The 18,015-nt window shown below is 43.4% G+C and overlaps 1 protein-coding gene across 6 annotated transcripts in view; it reads left to right on the top strand.

Annotated features, from left to right (window-relative positions):
* PIP5K1B (phosphatidylinositol-4-phosphate 5-kinase type 1 beta) overlaps positions 1 to 18,015 on the top strand; it is a 297,076-nt gene that overhangs the window by 219,195 nt on the left and 59,866 nt on the right. For all 6 annotated transcript variants that reach the window (XM_073878110.1, XM_025891469.2, XM_025891473.2 and 3 more), the window contains 2 exons: positions 3,970 to 4,125; positions 9,442 to 9,586. In XM_073878110.1, the coding sequence (XP_073734211.1) occupies positions 3,970 to 4,125; positions 9,442 to 9,586 (301 nt within the window). The remainder of the gene's footprint in view (positions 1 to 3,969; positions 4,126 to 9,441; positions 9,587 to 18,015) is intronic.

Below are 18,015 nucleotides of genomic sequence, written 5' to 3'. Positions count from 1 at the left end.
CCCTCCCACCCCCCACCACTCCAGCAACCCTCAGTGTGTTTCCTGAGATTAAGAATTCCTAAAATTACTTTTTAAAGTCTTATTACATCCTTTCATTCCACCACCTGAGTCATACGGGCAGTGTAATAATACCTGCAAAATCGTATAATTTTTTTCTAGAAATATTAGTCGTCATAATGTTGAAACCTCACTGAAATTCCCTACCCAGATCATGTGTCTCAAGCACTAAAACTTAGCTTCCTGAAAGGAATATAATAGTACATTAATTTGTTAAAAATCAACTGCTGTAAGATTTTTAGAACAAGAATGCATTCATTCAACTAACTTTGAGCACCTGTGATGTGCCTAGCACTATACCAACCATTAATAACATAGGAAGGTTTTTTTTAGTGAATTAGTTCCTCCCTCAATAATTTTTGGGTCAGGGATTGGAACATGTAACAGATGTATAATCTAGTGAAGCATTTGTGTTTTGTTTTGTTTTGTTTGTTTTTTAAAGATTTTATTTATCTGACAGAGACACAGCGAGAGAGGGAACACAAGCAGGGGGAGTGGGAGAGGGAGAAGCAGGCTTCCCGCCAAGCAGGGAGCCTGATGTGGGGCTCGATCCCAGGACCCTGAGATCATGACCTGGGCCGAAGGCAGTCGCTTAACCAACTGAGCCACCCAGGCGCCCCCAGTGAAGCCATTGTTAATAGAGTTTTTGCATACACTACTATAGGTACACAGAGAGAAATAAGACCAATTCTTCCACAAGAGAGCTTCAGAGAGAATATTTAAAGTAATTCCCTAAATATAAGTTAGCATTCATTAGGAAGAGAGGCAAGAAGGACCTCTGAGGTGAAGGAATAGCATGTGCAAAGGCCCAGGGGTAGGAATGGACATGGTAGGTTCTAGGAATGGCAGCTAGGTGAGTTGAAAAGCAGTAAAGTGTAGAGGCAGATAAGTGGCAGGATATAGGGCTGGAAATGGACACAGGATACCTCTCACCAGACGTTGTTTAGCCAAAAACAAATCCAGGAGTTTCTGCAGCACAAAACAAAGTGACATGCAACCCAAACCATCTTTTGAGGTTATCCAGTCAAAAGAAATCCCTGAAGCCTTCAATTTTTACAAGATTCAAGTCTTATCCCATGAGTGAGTCTTAAATCATTCCTTTAAGGAAGATTCACCATCTAGGTGCTATGTGGTCCCAGCAGGGGTTTGGTTTTGGGTCCTCCCCGCTCCTTCTTGTATGTGATGTGGATAATGAACAAAGAGTTGGGACTCCTGGGTGGCTCATTTGGTTGGGCATCTGCCTTCGGCTCAGGTCATGATCCCGGGGTCCTGGGATCGAGCCGCACATCAGGCTCCCTGCTCAGTGGGGGTCTGCTTCTCCCTCTGCCTGCCCCTCCCCCTGCTTGTGCTCGCTCTCTCTCTCTCTCTCTCTCTCTCTCTCTCTCTCTGACAAATAAATAAATAAAATCTTATTAAAAGAAAACAAAGAGCTGTTTCTTTTCATAGCTCTTGGCCTTTTCTCCTCTGTGAACTACACGTACACACAGTTTTCCGAGTGTCTTCCTCTAGTTCACATTTCATTGCTGACAACTTTCTTCTGACCTCAGCTATTTCTCAGTTTAGAGAATCGCATTGACCTAACATCTATGTAGTACTCAAATGTTTCGGTCTCAGGGCCACTTTATACTCTTTCCAGTGATTGAGGACCGCAAATGGCTTTCACACACGTGGGCTATATCTAGCAATATTTACCATATTAGAATTTAAAATTGAGGAAAATGTCAAATGGAAATGCCAAATATTCATTAATTCTCACAAAGTAATAATTTAAAAAATTGCATGTTAAAATAAGCCATTTTCAACAAAAAGGTAAAAATCATTTTCACATAAAAAATAATTATGAAAAGTAATATTTCCTAAAACAAGTTCGTTAAGAAAAGTGGCATCATTTTTCATTTTTTCCAATCCCCAATTCTGGTTCGTAGATGACATCTAGATTCTCACATCTGCTTCTGAATTCAGTCTGTGGCGAGAGGGTCATGTGGCATATAGAAAACTCGTGAGAAAGGCAATTTATGTCTTAATATTATTATGAAAATAGTTTTTTTACAGTTACTTTATTTTTTTAAGTAAACTTTATCCCCAACTTGGGGCTTGAACTCACCACACCAAGATCAAGAGTCACACACTGTATGGGTCGGAGCCAGCCAGGCATCCTTGAAAATAGGTTTAGGATTGCAGACCTTCTAAAAGGGTCTCGGGGGCCTCTAGTAGTCCCTGAACCACATTTGAGATCCTCTGATTAAAAGTTTTAAAATACTATGTTGGAAGACAAGAGTTGAGGGTTTATAAGAGTTAGCAGACAGAACGTTAAAGCAGAAGCCCGTGTGTGCAATCCCTTCACGCCTGGAAAGCAGGTGTCGCTGCTGTTTTGATAGGATGAGGTGTTAAGGAAAATGTGACTTATTTGGTCCACTTACTTTCCATTAAAATCCATTTTGATCAGTTTTTAAACATTCAAAATGCCCTCCCCTCCAAAAAACAAAAAAAAAACAAAAAAAAACCCTAACTCTAGTTCTATCTTTTCTCCCCTTCACATCAGCCAGGAAATAGAATCCTCTAGAGAGAGGAAGTGAACAGCAGTCTAGACAACTTCAAACAGAAGACAAACACCTGGGGTTTCATGCTTTCTAGCTCTGTGGCCTTGAGCAGGGAGCAACTTTTCCAGTCTCAGTTGTTGGACCTACAAAAGGGCCCCCCTCCCTCGGACAACCACGTGGGTAGTTTGAGATCTGGTGTGTGAACGTTGGCCTCCATACCCTAAAGCCTTCTCCAGGAGGTATTTATGATGATGATTATATTATTATGGTCCTAAGACTGCTCAAAGGACACATAAACTTTCCCTTCTCTTTAAGTGGAGAGAATGCTCACTATGCTTTCCCCATTTGGTGCCCCAAAGTCCTTGTCCAGCTAAGTTCTTGCAGGCTGCCTATGGGCAGGCCCCAGATGAGCATCGTAATCTAAGCTCTGGAGAGCTTCCCAAGGCCAGACACAATCACTCTAATGCATCGGCTATCAGGTTATCCCTCTGTGCAAAGCTCCAAGGGTGGAGAGAGGCTCTGCCAAAAACCAATTCAGGGAAAGCATAAATAAGCCTCAACTTCCCTCACTCCCTCTCCTCCAAGGAAATTCTCTAACAGTGTTAAGCCAAGAAGAATTATTGCAGCAAAGACTGCATAGAAGTGGGGATGGTCTGACTGCAGCCAAAGCCGCTCCCACTGACGTATCAGAGGTGAAGGGACAGCCTTCAACGAGCAGAATGGATGGTGAAGTCCATTTGCCTTGGTTCAGGTTCCCAGCACACTCCTGAAGTTGGGGAATGCTGTTTGGACAAAGGTCGGGAGTGAATGATAACATCTGACGTAGCCGTGACCTAGAAAAGACCCAGAGGGCAGGAAATTTCAGTGGAAAGTCACTTAAAAGCGAAAAGCAACCAGAAGTAACTTGGCTAAATTAGGCTTCATGAGTATAAGATTAAACATTGGCATGTTTAGAAATTCCCAGTCCCCAAGTTAATAAAACCAGGGTCATGAGAATTCTCCTTGCTTTACCATCTGCGTTTACCAACCCACCCAACCTCCTCCCCTTGCTAGAAGATCATTGCTTGGAGGCAGAAAAAAATATCCTTTAGCAACAGAACGTTTGAATCTCACCTCAGGTAAGACTTGACTTCAAAATCGAGAGACGTATTCCAGTTCACATGTATTCTAGGATCTCCTCATTGAGGTCAAGTCATTGTAGACAAAATTGCCAAAACGCAGTTTCATCTTCCTTTCCTCGTGTATATAAAACAAAGTGTCTTGCATTCTGCTCAAATAATGATTAATACGTTAATAAGTAAAATTTTAATTAAAAAAAAAAGTTAATGTGGTTTTACTGTATCTTTGTCTCTCCTTTTTACTTCCTGTCCAGCCTTGAAGGCCTCACCTTCTAAAAGACGTTGCAATTCCATCGCCGCCCTGAAGGCTACCTCGCAAGAGATCGTGTCCTCAATTAGCCAGGAGTGGAAGGACGAGAAGAGGGACTTGCTGACCGAGGGGCAGAGTTTCAGCAGCCTTGACGAAGACGGTAAAGACATGTCACTTAAAAAAAAAGAAAAGAAAAAGAAGTCCTTCTGATTTTGCTTATATAGGTGATGTAGATTCACAGTAGAACAATCAGAATATACCTAAGAAACAAGGTGATGGGGGGTGCCTGGCTGGCTGTCAGTAGAACGTGCCACTCTTGATCTCAGGATGGTGAGTTCAAGCCCCACATTGGGCATAGAACTTACTTAAAAAAAAAAAAATAGAAAGAAAGAAACCAAGTCTCTTAACTCATTTTCAAAAGGATATTCACAGTATGACACAGTTACTACAAATTTTTTTTTAATGGAAAGCTTTTTTTTTTTTAAGATTTTATTTATTTATTTGAGAGAGAGAATGAGATAGAGCATGAGAGGGGGAGGGTCAGAGGGAGCAGCAGACCCCCCGCTGAGCAGGGAGCCCGATGTGGGACTCGATCCCGGGACTCCAGGATCATGACCTGAGCCTAAGGCAGTCGCCCAACCAACTGAGCCACCCAGGCGCCCCACTACAAATTTTTAAAACACGTAAATAATATGTGGTTGATAGGGAAAAAAAAGTTGGAATATGTACTAAGATATTTAGAAATAAAGATCCATAACCCCACTACTGGGAAGTAACACATCTGAGCCTTTTTGTGTTTTTACAACTGGACCTTGTTCTGTGTCTGCATACAGTGTGTGTGTGTGTGTGTGTGTGTGTGTGTGTGTGTGTGTGTGTGTGTTTCAAACACACATATGCATTATATACATATGTATACACACATCCCTATACATCCATATAGATAAAATGTAACAATGAATTATCCATTTACTTAGATCTTTAATGAATTTAATAAAAATTTTGTAACTTTCTTCCTGCTTGTCCAATACACCTCCCTTTTGTTAGATTTATTCTCAAATGCATATAGAGATAGAGACATAGACATGTATTTTTGGTCTTTCCAAATAGTGTCTTTTTAAGACTTGGGTTTTCTTCTACTGTTTCTCGTAGCCCTCCCTTCTTTTTCCTTCCTTCCTTCCTCACCTGCCAACTAGGACTTCTAGAACAATGATGAATGCAAGTGGTGATGGCAGGCAGCCTTGCCTTGTCCTGATTTTAAAGGGAATGCCTCTCATGTTTCACTGTTGAGAAAGAAGTTGGCTGTATTTGATACCCGTAATCGGGTCAGGGAAGTACCTTTTTATTCCTGGTTTGCTAAAAGTTTTTATCAGGAGTGAGTGTTGAATTTTATCACATACTTTTCCTTGTTTGTTGAGTTGATCATGAAGGTTTTTTCTCTTCTAATCCTAAAAGAGGAAGTGACATTTTAGAGTTTTTATTTTTTATCAGTATGTTCTTTGGGGAATCCCAACATTTCCTGAGAATTTCTTCTCCTTTGATTAGATTCTTCTCGGGCTTTCCTTTCCCCGAGAGTGGTTAGAATAGGGTGTTATTCCTATGCCCATCTGCAGCACCTATCCACCTGTGTCATGTGGGGTTTCCTTCTTTCTCATCTTCCTCGAAAACAGCTGATACCCAGATTTAGTGCTTTCGGCAAAGGAGTTCATGAATCGCCCTTGCTCCTCGCTCTGGCTGCAATTTCTAGCAGTCAGTGACAACCCTTTCCCTAAGCCTCCCTGCCCTGGCATCTCCCCTCCCACACGGCCTGGTCTTCTTAGGACACACATAAAACTGCAGGGTGTCTGCAGTCTGGGAAATAGGATTAACTGATTTTTAAACTGTATCAGTTAAACTTTAAACTAGTATGCTCCGTATGACGTCTGAAGTTAGAGCAGTGAGTCCAGTTGTTAATCCGGGGGGAGAGAGGGGTGCATAATATATACACTACATAACATCCTGGAAGTCTGGAAAACTGGGAAGTCTGGCACATATTGCGCTTTTTTTTTTTTTTTTTGCAGATGACTTCTTGCACCCCTTGCTTCATTTTAAAGGAATTTTAAAGGAATTTAAAACTTCACCCAAAAAGGCCTCTGAAAGTCGAAGAAAAACGTACTGAGCATATTCTTTGAAAATGTTAACATTCTATTACAAAAATGAGTTTAACTGGACAATTCTCTTGATGTACAAAGTTTGCTACAGTGTTCGGCCTTTTTATAATGCTCTGTACTTGGGGGCTCCGCTTTTCATAGTGCACCAAGTCATCGCCAGATTCCCATCGAATTTTTAATCCTCTCTTTTGTGCCACTGTCAGTGTTCTGGGGTGTATTCGTTTTCTCTTGCCATGTAGCAAATTACCCAGAACGTCAGCAGCTTAGTAGAACCTCCATTTATTAGCCCACCGTGTGTAAGTCAGAAATCTGGTCAGGCTCGCCTTGGCTTGCTGGACACAGCTTATCAGGGTCTCAAAACCTGGGATGAAGGTGTCAGCTGGGCTGCATTCTCATCTGAAGGTGCTGGAGAAGAATCCTCCTCCAGGGTCATCACATGCTTGGCAGAATTCACTTCCTTGCAGTTGTAGGGAAGAGGTCCCCATGCCTTCCTGTCTGATAGCCACGAGCCATGTCCCGCCCCCCAAGACCATCCACGTTCCTTACCAGGCAGCCCCCTCCATCTTCAAACCGAGACTTCCTTCCAAGTCAGTCCTTCATATCTCTGACCTCCAGACACAGATTTAAAAGGCTCAAGTGATTAGGCCAGGCCCACGTGGATAGTATTCTCTTTGACTAACTCAAAGTTAACGGCTTAGTAACCTTAATTACATCTGCAGAATTCCTTTTGCCGTGTAAGTTGCGGTAATCACAGGAGTCCCCTTATGCTTACTGGTCCCACCCACGCTCAGAGGGAGATGATACAAGCGTGCAGGTCACTGGGGATCATCCTAGAATTCTGTCTACCATGCTAGTTTTTTAAAAGCTGAAGGATATGAGAGCTTGAGGAAACAGCTCTGCTTCAGAAAGCTGCTCCTTAAAAATTGGGGCTCAGCACCCCAGTGCCTGGTCCAAGTCCCTGGACAGATCGTGTCTCTCTGTATTGTATCACTCACGTAGTCTCTGGCTCATGAAGTCAAGACCAGAGTCTGCATGAGCCTTTCTATCCAGCCCCACCTGCCTTATGTTGAGTAGCACTTCATTAAGCTCTGATGGGAGGTTATTTTTCAGATGCACTTTCCAATATTATTGAGTATGTCAGTATTTTTCTCTGTACTTAGTAAGAAGGTGGGACCAAGTATATTAAAGATTGCTAGCCAGCTGTCGTATTACATTGAAGCCTTTCTAATTTTTGCATGTAAAGCCCTTTGGTTACTTGTGTCTTTATACTATTACCATCTGTTATTCATCATGGCAATTCTTTATTTTGACCTGAATCAGAGTTGCACTGTCTCACACATTCAAAGTGTGTCCAGTCTCCCAGTCCAGAGTCCAGCCCTTCTGTGCCTACCCCTTTTCCCTCTGTGCCTCGCTCCACCCCTCCATCTACACCTCTTCAAACCCCAAATCGAAAACCTCGCTCTCATGCAATAGTGCCTATTAGGACTGTTTTACATTCATACACTTCCTAAAAATGCATGATTTTGAGCCCATTGTTGCCTGAATCCACAGTCCAGCATGGTGGTGACTTCAGTTAACAGGTCTGTTGTATGTTTGAAAGTTACTAAGAGAGTAGATCCTAAAAATTCTCATTGCAAGAAAAAAGATGTTGTAACTATATGGAGTAATGGGTGTTCACTAGATTGTGATGATCATCTCACAATAAATATGTGTATCAGGAACGCCTGGGTGGCTCAGTCGTTAAGCGTCTGCCTTCGGCTCGGGCCCTGATCGCAGGGTCCTGGGATCGAGCCCCGCGTGGGGCTCCCAGCTCCGCGGGAAGCCCGCTTCTCCCTCTCCAGCTCCCCCTGCTCGTGTTCCCTCTCTTGCTGTCAAATAAATAAGTAAAATCTTTAAATATGTGTATCAAATTATCACATTGGACACCTAGAATTAATACAATGTTCTATGTCAATTAAATCTTCATAAAAATTTAAAAATATCTCCCTGGGTTTAATGAAACTCAGTGTGAAAAGTTGAAGGACAGACTCCTGCATAACAGTTAGGTCCACAGTGTTCTCTCACTGGGGACTTGCACGTGTATTTTTTAAGCAGCTCTGTTCTTGGTGACTAGGTCTGTCATTAAAACACTGTCTCTGACAGGCTCGGCAATAAGGGATACAAATTTGTCCAAAGTTTAGGTGAGGATGGTTAAAAATGATCTCCCAATAAGAAAAAGAGAGAATCCACACAGACACACAGAGAGAGTGGGCGTGGGTCACTGTTCAGCCTTGAATATTCTGCTTTCCTCAATAAGTATTTTCGCAGGCACCCACGTTTTATTTATTTTTTTTTAAGATTTTATTCATTTATTTGACAGAGCACAAGCTGGGGCGGGGGGAGACAGAGTGAGAGGGAGAAGCAGACTCCCCACTGAGCATAGAGCCCACCGTGGGGCTCGATCCCAGGACCCTGAGATCACGACCTGAGCCAAAGTCAGACGCTTAACCGACTGAGCCACCCAGGCGTCCCATGCACCTATATTTCAAAAAGGAAGTAGGAATTTTCCCATTTTTAAAAAGGCAGCCTTGGCTCTTAAAATATGAGGCCAAGAAGAGCCGTGGATGATGTTCAAAGATGTGTATGGGCACAAAGGGGTTTAAGAGATAGCTGGCTTGGGCGCCTGGGTGGCTTAGTCGGTTAAGCATCTGCCTTCAGCTCAGGTCACCATCCCAGGGTCCTGAGATCAAGCCCCGCATCAGGCTCCCTGCTCAGCGGGGAGTCTGCTTCTCTCTCTGCCTCTGCCCTTCCCCCGTTCATGCTCTCTCGCTCTCTTTCTCTCACATAAATAAATAAAATCTTTAAAAAGAGAGAGAGAGCTGGCTGTTAGTCTGGGAAGCCTTTGTCTCCTGGCTGTTAAAAAGTCTGAGTACTTAGATCTACACTGAGAATGATATATATGTGCTTATCCTAGGGAGGGGAAGCAGGTGCCCTGTGTGTTTCTACATTTGCCAGTCACCCTGTTAATCTCTGTCGAATTATCTCCTAAACTCCTCCGAGCTTTTTATGTCATCTTTTGAAACAGTAAATCACTTTATTAGGTTTTTAAAAGAACATTCATAATGTCATTTCCATAAGCCATTTTGTAAGTTAATGCCATCTCCTTTTCGGTTAACCTGTTTGCAAGAGGCTATTTTACATGTCTGTGGCAGTTCAGAAGAGCGAAGTGAATTCATAATTTAATTTGCAACCTGATACGTATGCTTTGGAGTCGATTTAAATTATTATAGATAATAAAGCAGCATTTCTTACGGAGATTCATGAGCATTTGTTGTGCTTTTATTATGCAGCACTAGGATCCCGACACAGGCCGGACCTGGTGCCTAGCACCCCGTCACTGTTTGAAGCTGCTTCCTTGGCAACCACTATTTCGTCATCTTCCTTATATGTCGATGAACATTGTCCACACGACAGGACTGCGCTCTATTCAAACAGGTGAGACTTAGCGCGATCATATTACCAATCCAGCTATTACCACATCAGCATCGCAGGTAGACAGGTATCTCTGAATTGAGAACATGCTGTCCCTGGCACCCAGGATGTGACTGTCACCTGCCCTGTAGGTAAGAGAAAGAGAGAACTTGCTTGATTTTTTACTAGGGCAAGAAGCACGTCTGGGGGAAAACCTTCCTTATTTTTCTCCACGGTTAATCATTATGTCCTATTGAAATTATGTACTTGGTCCTAGGGAAGAAGACCGATCTTTCATCATTTTTCTTTTAATAATTTCTTATGAATGGCTTTTTAAAGCAGGTACCCCTGGTTAATATTGCCAATAGCCGCAAAGATATTTGCATATTCTCTTTTTGTTTGAGTGACCTGAGTGACTGTGATAGGCAGAATAATGGCCCCCCCAAAGTTGTCCCTGTCCTAAACCCTGGAACCTGTAAATGTGTCACCTTACATAGCAAAAGGGACTTCGTGAACATGATTAAATTAAAGATCCTGAGATGGAAAGAGTGTCTTGAATTATTCAGGTTGTCCCAATGAAATCACAGGGTCTTTTTTTAAATATATATATATATATATATATATATATATATATATATATAGTTTCATTAACACTCCAGTGGTAGACAACTGTGTGCTTATGTTTCTTCGTAGATCACTGGGTCGCACAAAATTCAAAACCCACAAGGAAGCTAAGAGTGTTTACATTAAATGTTTCCTTCCTAAAAATCCTTAACTATATGCCAGTCTGTCCCCAAGCAGTAAAGTCTGATTATGTACAGGGTCTTTGTCAGAGGAAGACAGGAAGATTAGAGTCGGAGAAGGAGACATGATTCCAGAAGCGGAGGGCAGAGAGAGGCGTTGGAAGGTGCCACACGGCTGGCTTTGAAGGTGGAGGACAATACTTACCTGGCAGGGGAGATACCATGATCATGAAGGTGGAGGACAGGGCCTTGAGCCGGGAATGCAGGCAGCCTCTGGAAGCCCGAAAAGGCAAGAAAACAGATGCTCCCTTGGAGCCTTCCCAGAGAAAGACAGCTCTTCCACACCTTGAATTTCAGGACTTCGGACCACCAGAGCGGCAAGATAATAAGTTGTGTCATTTTCAGCCACGAAGTTTATGATAATTTCTTACAGCAGAGATGGGCAACTCAAACACGTAATGATTGAACATTTTGAGTGTTGGGCGGGCTACTGTAATTTCTTAAATAGAGAGTGGATTAGTTAGATACGTTTGCGTTTTGAACAAAACATTGTCAGACATTGATTCTAATAATAGAAGATATCCTTACAAAGAGATCACAGTGTTGTCTGTGGGCTTAGCTGTTTGATTTTCTCTCTTTTCATATATGCAGTTTTGTAACTAGCTCCAGTCACTGGGCAGGGACTACTATGTATGTTCTTAGTAATTATCTTTAAATGGGAACTAGCTCTTGTTAAAAATCTAGTTCTTGAGAATCAAGGTCATATCTGTGCAGGTAAACTGCTTCTTACACTGTACATCGTTTTCCACACCCAGGGATGCAGCGTGGCTCGCTTGCAGAAAGAGGACTCAGTATGGTAGACTCATTTGTAACATACACATGCTTGTAGATTCTAGCTTGGTCTTTGGGCAAGTTAAGATTTGGTCACTGGAGCTTCTGTAGAAATTGTTTTCTGTTGCCATTCTCTTCCCTCTCCGCTAGATACAGCCTGAGGGGGTGTAAGCAGGTGAGGCAGCCAGCCTTGGTGTGGAGAAGTGAAACAGATAACAAGGGGAGCCATCAATCTTAGTGTGGCTTCCATTTAGATAGCTCTGCTGGAGGGGCCAACAAATAAGGCTCCTTTATAAATTACTCAACTCATCAGAACTATAAAAGAAATTTGGCTAGCTTCCTTGGGTTAGAAGAATTTAAAGTGACCTATACCTTACACTAATGTGTACCTTGAATGTCCGAATTTGTTACATAAATTAGTCTAGCAACAGCTTTCCTATTTCTGGGGTAGAGCTAAACACCATTGTTTTGCTCTCAAATATAAATAGCAGCTCAAAAAATGTCTGGAAAGTCATAGGAAGGTCCTTGCAAGGTCAAAAACAATTCTCTGTGAAGCCAGGGTGATTTCTTACTATTTGCTACTGTTCTCATTATCAGGGGCATGTAATTGGATATGCTTGCTACTAAATTATTTACTAGAATTTTCAGCACAAGAATAAAAGGGTTTTTGGCTGGGTTTTTGGTTTTGGTTTTGGGGGGTTTTTTTAGTGGCAATGGTTGTGGGTCAGTATCCAGACTCTTGGCCAGAAGCATTCAGTTCTTGGGTTTTCATAATGTTCCCCCACCATCCAGAACTGCCTCCTTCCTGGCCATTGTGGAAGCTACCTCTGCATGCTCCCAGGCTGTGGTATAATTCTTGTAACTTTGATTTATGATGATATGGTTTCGTATACATTTGGATGGAAAAAACATTAATGTTATCGGTTGTATTTTTTTCTTTTCTTTTTTTTTGAAGTGACTTCTTTGAGATGAATCTTTGGCATTGTATCTTCAAGTTGTAATTTGAAGATTTTACTCATTTTTGCACGCATGCACACAAGTGCAAAAGAGAGAGAGAGAGTGCGTGTGCATGAGTGGGGGAGAGGGGCAGAAGGGGAAGGAGACTCCTCACTGAGCAGGGAGCCCGATGCAGGACTCGATCCCAGGACCCTGGGATCATGACCTGAGCTGAAGGCAGACGCCTAACTGACTGAGCCACCCAGGTTTCCCCTCCAAGTGGTAATTTGGTATGTTATATTTAGCTGCCAGTCCGGATTCAGTTATAAGAACAAGAAACCATCCTGTCTTAAAGCAGAAAGGGATCTGATATGAGGAATTAGGTGCTTACAAAGTCCATGAAGAGGCTCTGGGCTGGACATCAGGAAATCACTCCTGGATAACACCACTGAATTGGTCCACCAACAGCCCTGTAGCCTTGGCAGCCATCAAGCAGGTGCCCTGCCAATGGAATGCAAGACAGCGAAAAGCATTTTGGTGACCCCAGAACGTTTTTTAAAATAAGCTATTTAAAAATCAAGCAATCTCACTAAAATACCCAGGCCCTTTTGAAAAATCATTAGTTTGGGCCCCACTTGGCTCTGTTGCCTCTCAGCATTGACCAGCTGGAGGGGAGAAGCAGGGAACCTCCAGGTCACCATCCTCTGCTTTGTTCATTGGTGATGTTGCCATCCTGCTCCCCTGGGCATTTCTGATCTTAGCCTGGAGATAGAAGAGAAGCCAAAGCCATGCCTCCCATCTTAACCCCTGCCGTAGGGCAATCATAAGGAAAAGGGGCAAAAAAAGGCACAGAGGTGCTCAAAAGAAATTAATAGCATGTGAACTCCTGGGAATCAGTATCCTTACCCACCCCCACCGTGCCTAACCCTAATTATTCAACAGGGAAACTTTACCAGCAAACTGAAAAGAAATTGTCATAATTTCTAGCATTTTTTTTTTCCTTTAGAGCCCTCTTAGACCTACATGGAGTCTCTTGAGGTGATAAACATGATTCTAAGTCTCTTCTGGCCTACTGAGTTTTGAAACCTAATCCAAATAGCTTGGAAAGAAAATGAGTTGAATATTGATATTATAATTCACATGTTAGGTTTTTCTATCTCGGAGTCATTTTTCTGTGAAGGCAAGGTGGCCTGTTTTTTCCATTTCAACACTAAGCTCTACATATCTGCCCTTAAATAAGCCATAAATACTTCAAGTAGCAGTCATCATTCTGTCAGTCTTTTTAAAATCCTTGGGGCGCCTGGGTGGCTCATTTGTTAAGCGTCTGCCTTCGGCTCAGATCATGATCTCAGGGTCCTGGGATGGAGCCCCGCCTAGGGCTCCCTGCTCGGCGGGAAGCCTGCTTCTCCCTCTCCCACTCCCCCCGCTTGTGTTCCCTCTCTCGCTGTGTCTCTCTCTGTCAAATAAATAAATAAAATCTTAAAAAAATAAAATCCTTAACTCTGAGAGGTGTGAATTAGTGCCAGGCTGTCTCCACACCTAAATTATATATTGCGGTGGGAAAACTGCTGTCTCTTCAAATTATTCCCATTTTTAAGGAATTTTTTCTTTCTAACTACAAAAACTCTGATAGTCTGTTCTCTGTTTTTTTTTAAGATTTTATTTATTTATTTGACACAGAGAGAGAGCGCATAAGCAGGGGGAGTGGGAGAGGGAGAAGCAGGCCCCCTGCCGAGCAGGGTGCCCGATGTGGGGCTCGATTCCAGGACCCTGAGATCATGATCTGAGCTGAAGGTAGATGCTTAACCGACTGAGCCACCCAGGTGCCCTGTTCTTTTTTTTTTTTTTTTTTGTAAGTATACTCCAAAAATTGAGTAGGAAGCAAAGAAAAATAGTATTTTTAAAGTATATATTTAGGGGCTCCTGGGTGGCTCAGTCAGTTGGGCGTCTGTCTTTGGCTTGGGTCATGGTCCCAGGGTCCTGGGATAGGGCCCCACGTCAGACTCTCTGCTCGGTGGGAAACCTGCTTCTCCCTCTTCCTCTGCTGCTCCCCCTGCTTGTGTTCGCTTTCTCTCTGTCAAATAAATAAAATATTTTTTTAAAGATTTTTTTTAAGGATTTTACCTATTTATTTGAGAGAGAGAGAGTGAGAGATAGAGAGCACGAGAGGGAAGAGGGTCAGAGGAAGAAGCAGACTCCCCGCTGAGCGGAAAGCCCGACGCGGGACTCGATCCCGGGACTCCAGGATCATGACCTGAGCTGAAGGCAGCCGCCCAACTAGCTGAGCCACCCAGGTGCCCCTAAATAAAATATTTTTTAACAAAATAAATAAAGTACACATTTAACCTGGTGATCAGGAGTACCTGTTTTCATGTTGCACTGTACAGTTCGGGGTTAGAGCATACAGTTCATAGAAATGGAGGCAAAGCGTTGTGGGTACGTCCTTCCTGGTCAAATGCTGGGATTTAAATTCTGAGGTTTTGATCCTCGAATTCTCCTTTCCTAGTAAGAGCTCTGTTCTTTCAGAGGAGGTATAAGTTGCGCACTAAGAAATGCAGAGGCAAACGTGTTTTATCTCGAAGTTAAGAACAGTTTAATGTGGAAATTCACTACATGCATGAATATGAATCCTTTTCATGATTTCCTGCACCGTTGGGAGCCCAGGTGATGCTCTGGTCATGCGTAAGTATCGGAAACCCTGCTGCATCCCGACATACGCTTCCGCGTCAAGCACGCCTCTAGCTTCATGGCGGCTCTGGCCGGCCTCATGGTTCACTAGTGACTCTTGCCAACATCTGGCTCCCCCAGGACATGTGTGGACTACTAAAAGAAGAGGAGATGGCCGCGGGTCATTTACACATAGAGGGCCAGCTGGCAAAGGCCTCCTAAGTGATGAGTCTGGATCATGGATCTCAGAGGCTGACCCCAGGAATCTGACTGCAATTCTGTGCACTTTTCTTCCAGCTCCTAGAGTCTCATAAACCCAGGAGAGGGGTGGAGCCGAGGTGGAGCGACCCATTGTCTCACAGACTTGTTGAAAAGACAAGGAAAGAGAAACGCAGAGACCCATGCATTCTGTGACACACTGCCACAAGGTCACCCGGTGTGCTAGTAGGGTGTACCTGGACAAGTCTCTGGGGCCCAAGCCTCACGTTCTCTCCACCGCACCACCCTTTCACTAACAGCCTCCTGTTCTTCCGCTCTTGTCCCTTGCCGTGTGTGTTGTGCACGGAAGGTTGATGCTCCCGGTTTTCCTAACATGACTTCTGCCTCCATAACTGAGCGACTTTTTGCTGCTTAATGACTAAACTGGTTCTGCTAGACAAAGCGGTGGGCATATGCCCTGCCTGTGACGTTTGTTCTAGAACTCATTGGCTAAATTTGCTTATTAAGAACATCATGGCAGGGCACCTGGGTGGCTCAGTCAGTTGAGCATCCAACTCTTGGTTTCAGCTCAGGTCATGATCTCAGGGTCGTGGGATCAAGCCCCGCATTGGGCTCTGTGTTCTGCATGGAATTGGCTTGAGATTCTCTCTCCCCTTCGCCCTCCGCCCCTCCCCTCCTTCTCAAATAAGTAAATAAATCTTCTTTTAAAAAAAAAAGAACATCATGGCTATGGGAACTTTTCTGTCATAGCAGTAGTCATACTTCAAACCATCAATAATCATCTGATAATAATACTAACTATAATAATAGCTAGTTCTTGGACCTTATTCAGGGTCTGTGTTCAATTTTTTTCCTGCGTCAAAGTAATTTAATGCTCCCAGCAACCCTGTAAGGTCGTCATATTTCTTATTTCCAGTTCACAGATGATGCATGCTCACAACATTGGGTCACTTTCCCAAGGTCAGATGGCTGCCAGGTGGAGCATGGTTTCCATGCACAATATGGATACAGAGCGCGAGGCACCAGCCTCAGCCCCTCACCGGCCGCCCTCACCCCTGTTGTCCCGCCTCAGACCACTTGCCCTTGAAACAATGCTTTCCGTGGAAATTCGGTAACCCCCTACATGAGGTCTGCTCTTCCTCATCCATTTTGCCTTTTCTTTTTCCATGTGATTGTTAAGTGCAGATTTTCGCTCCTCAGGATGTCAGAGCCTGAGTGTTCAAACACTAAAAATATGACATACTAACTTAAATCCTCAAGCGACCTGAAATAGCTCTTTCCTCGAGTTTTTATTTCCAGCTCTTCAAGTACACTCCACATCGTTACATGATCATAGAGAAGAGACCTTTGTTAGATGCTTGTCTGCTTGATTTAGAAAATCCCGTCTCTTCTGTTGACGAGGTAAGGTTAAGAAGGGACATTTGTTACTTACAAGCTGAGGAGAGAAGGTGGGTTGCCAGAACTTTCTAGTAATTCCAATTCTCTAACCCTAACCTCAAGGGAGGGACAGAATATTGCCTGTGGCATCTCCTTTGCACATGGCGGCTGCCTGCTGGTCTTCGGTATCATTCCAAGCCCTCCTGTGGGTGCTGGGTATTGAATCTGACCTCTGCAGACCCCTTGTGCTTTTGTGGTTCTTAGTCTGGTGACTCCTACCTTGCAGACAGACCAACACCCCCACCGATCATCACCTCTGGCCAGGCCTTTCTCTTGCACACTCATCGTTATAAATCACCACTTAGGGCATTAGCCCCCCAACAGTCCCCTTTAGCTCTCTGATGTTGGGCAAGTTACTTTACCTTTATGCCCTTCAGTGTCCTCACTTGTGCAATGTGGATTATTATACTCCTGCCCCAAATGGTTGTTATAAAGACTAGTTGAGATGCTAATTGGAAAGCACTTATATTGCCTCACCAGTACCGAGTAAAGCACCATCAAAGTATATGTTAAAATAAAATAATCCAGTGATTCCATACTCAACACCTTGCAGCTTCCCCTAAGTTCCACCATGAGGGGCAAGACTTAATTGTTTTAGTCAAAAGGCTTTCCTGGAATACTTTAAGAGTCAGCATCCAGAAACAGTATGGAGGTTCCTCAAACAGTTGAAAATAGAGCTACCATACGATCCAGCAATTGCACTACTGGTTATTTACCCCAAAGATACAAATGTAGGGATCCGAAGGGGTACGTGCACCCCAATGTTTATAGCAGCAGTGTCCACAATAGCCAAACTGTGGAAAGAGCCAAGATGTCCATTGACAGATGAATGGATAAAGAAGATGCGGTATATATACACAATGGAATATCATGCAGCCATCAAAAGGAATGAGATCTTGCCATTTGCAACGACATGGATGGAACTGGAGGGTGTTATGCTGAGTGAAATAAGTCATTCAGAGAAAGACATGTATCATATGACCTCACTGATATGAGGAATTCTTAATCTCAGGAAACACACTGAGTGTTGCTGAGTGGTGGGGGGTGGGAGGGATGGGGTGGCTGGGTGATAGACATTGGGGAGGGTATGTGCTATGGTGAGCGCTGTGAATTGTGCAAGACTGTTGAATCACAGATCTGTACTTCTGAAACTAATGCAAGATATGTTAAGAAAAAGAAGATAGCAGGAGGGGAAGAATGAAGGGGAGTAAGTCGGAGGGGGAGATGAACCATGAGAGATGATGGACTCTGAAAAACAAACTGAGGGTTCTAGAGGGGAGGGGGGTGGGGGGATGGGTTAGCCTGGTGATGGGTATTAAGGAGGGCACATTCTGCGTGGAGCACTGGGTGTTATGCACAAACAATCATGGAACACTACATCAAGAACTAATGATGTAATGTATGGTGATTAACATAACAATAACAAATTTTTTTTAAAAAGTCAGCATCCAGTCAAGGAAATGGAAAACACACTTGGAATTTCAAACAGAATTTAGTAAAGAGAATTGGTTATCCAGTGTAGCTAGACGCATGAAAAGGCCACGCTCTAGAAACCCAGGTAGATAACTGCAGGTGGCAACTCAGGGCATGTGCCCTGGCACCGTACAGAACCCAGACTCA

The sequence above is a fragment of the Callorhinus ursinus genome, unplaced genomic scaffold (assembly GCF_003265705.2).
Source record: "Callorhinus ursinus isolate GAN/ISIS: 27379988/994484 unplaced genomic scaffold, GSC_fseal_2.0 scaffold28, whole genome shotgun sequence".
Lineage (NCBI taxonomy): Eukaryota > Metazoa > Chordata > Mammalia > Carnivora > Otariidae > Callorhinus > Callorhinus ursinus.
Note: the sequence above shows the minus strand (reverse complement) of the source record. Positions and strands in the feature narration are given on the sequence as shown.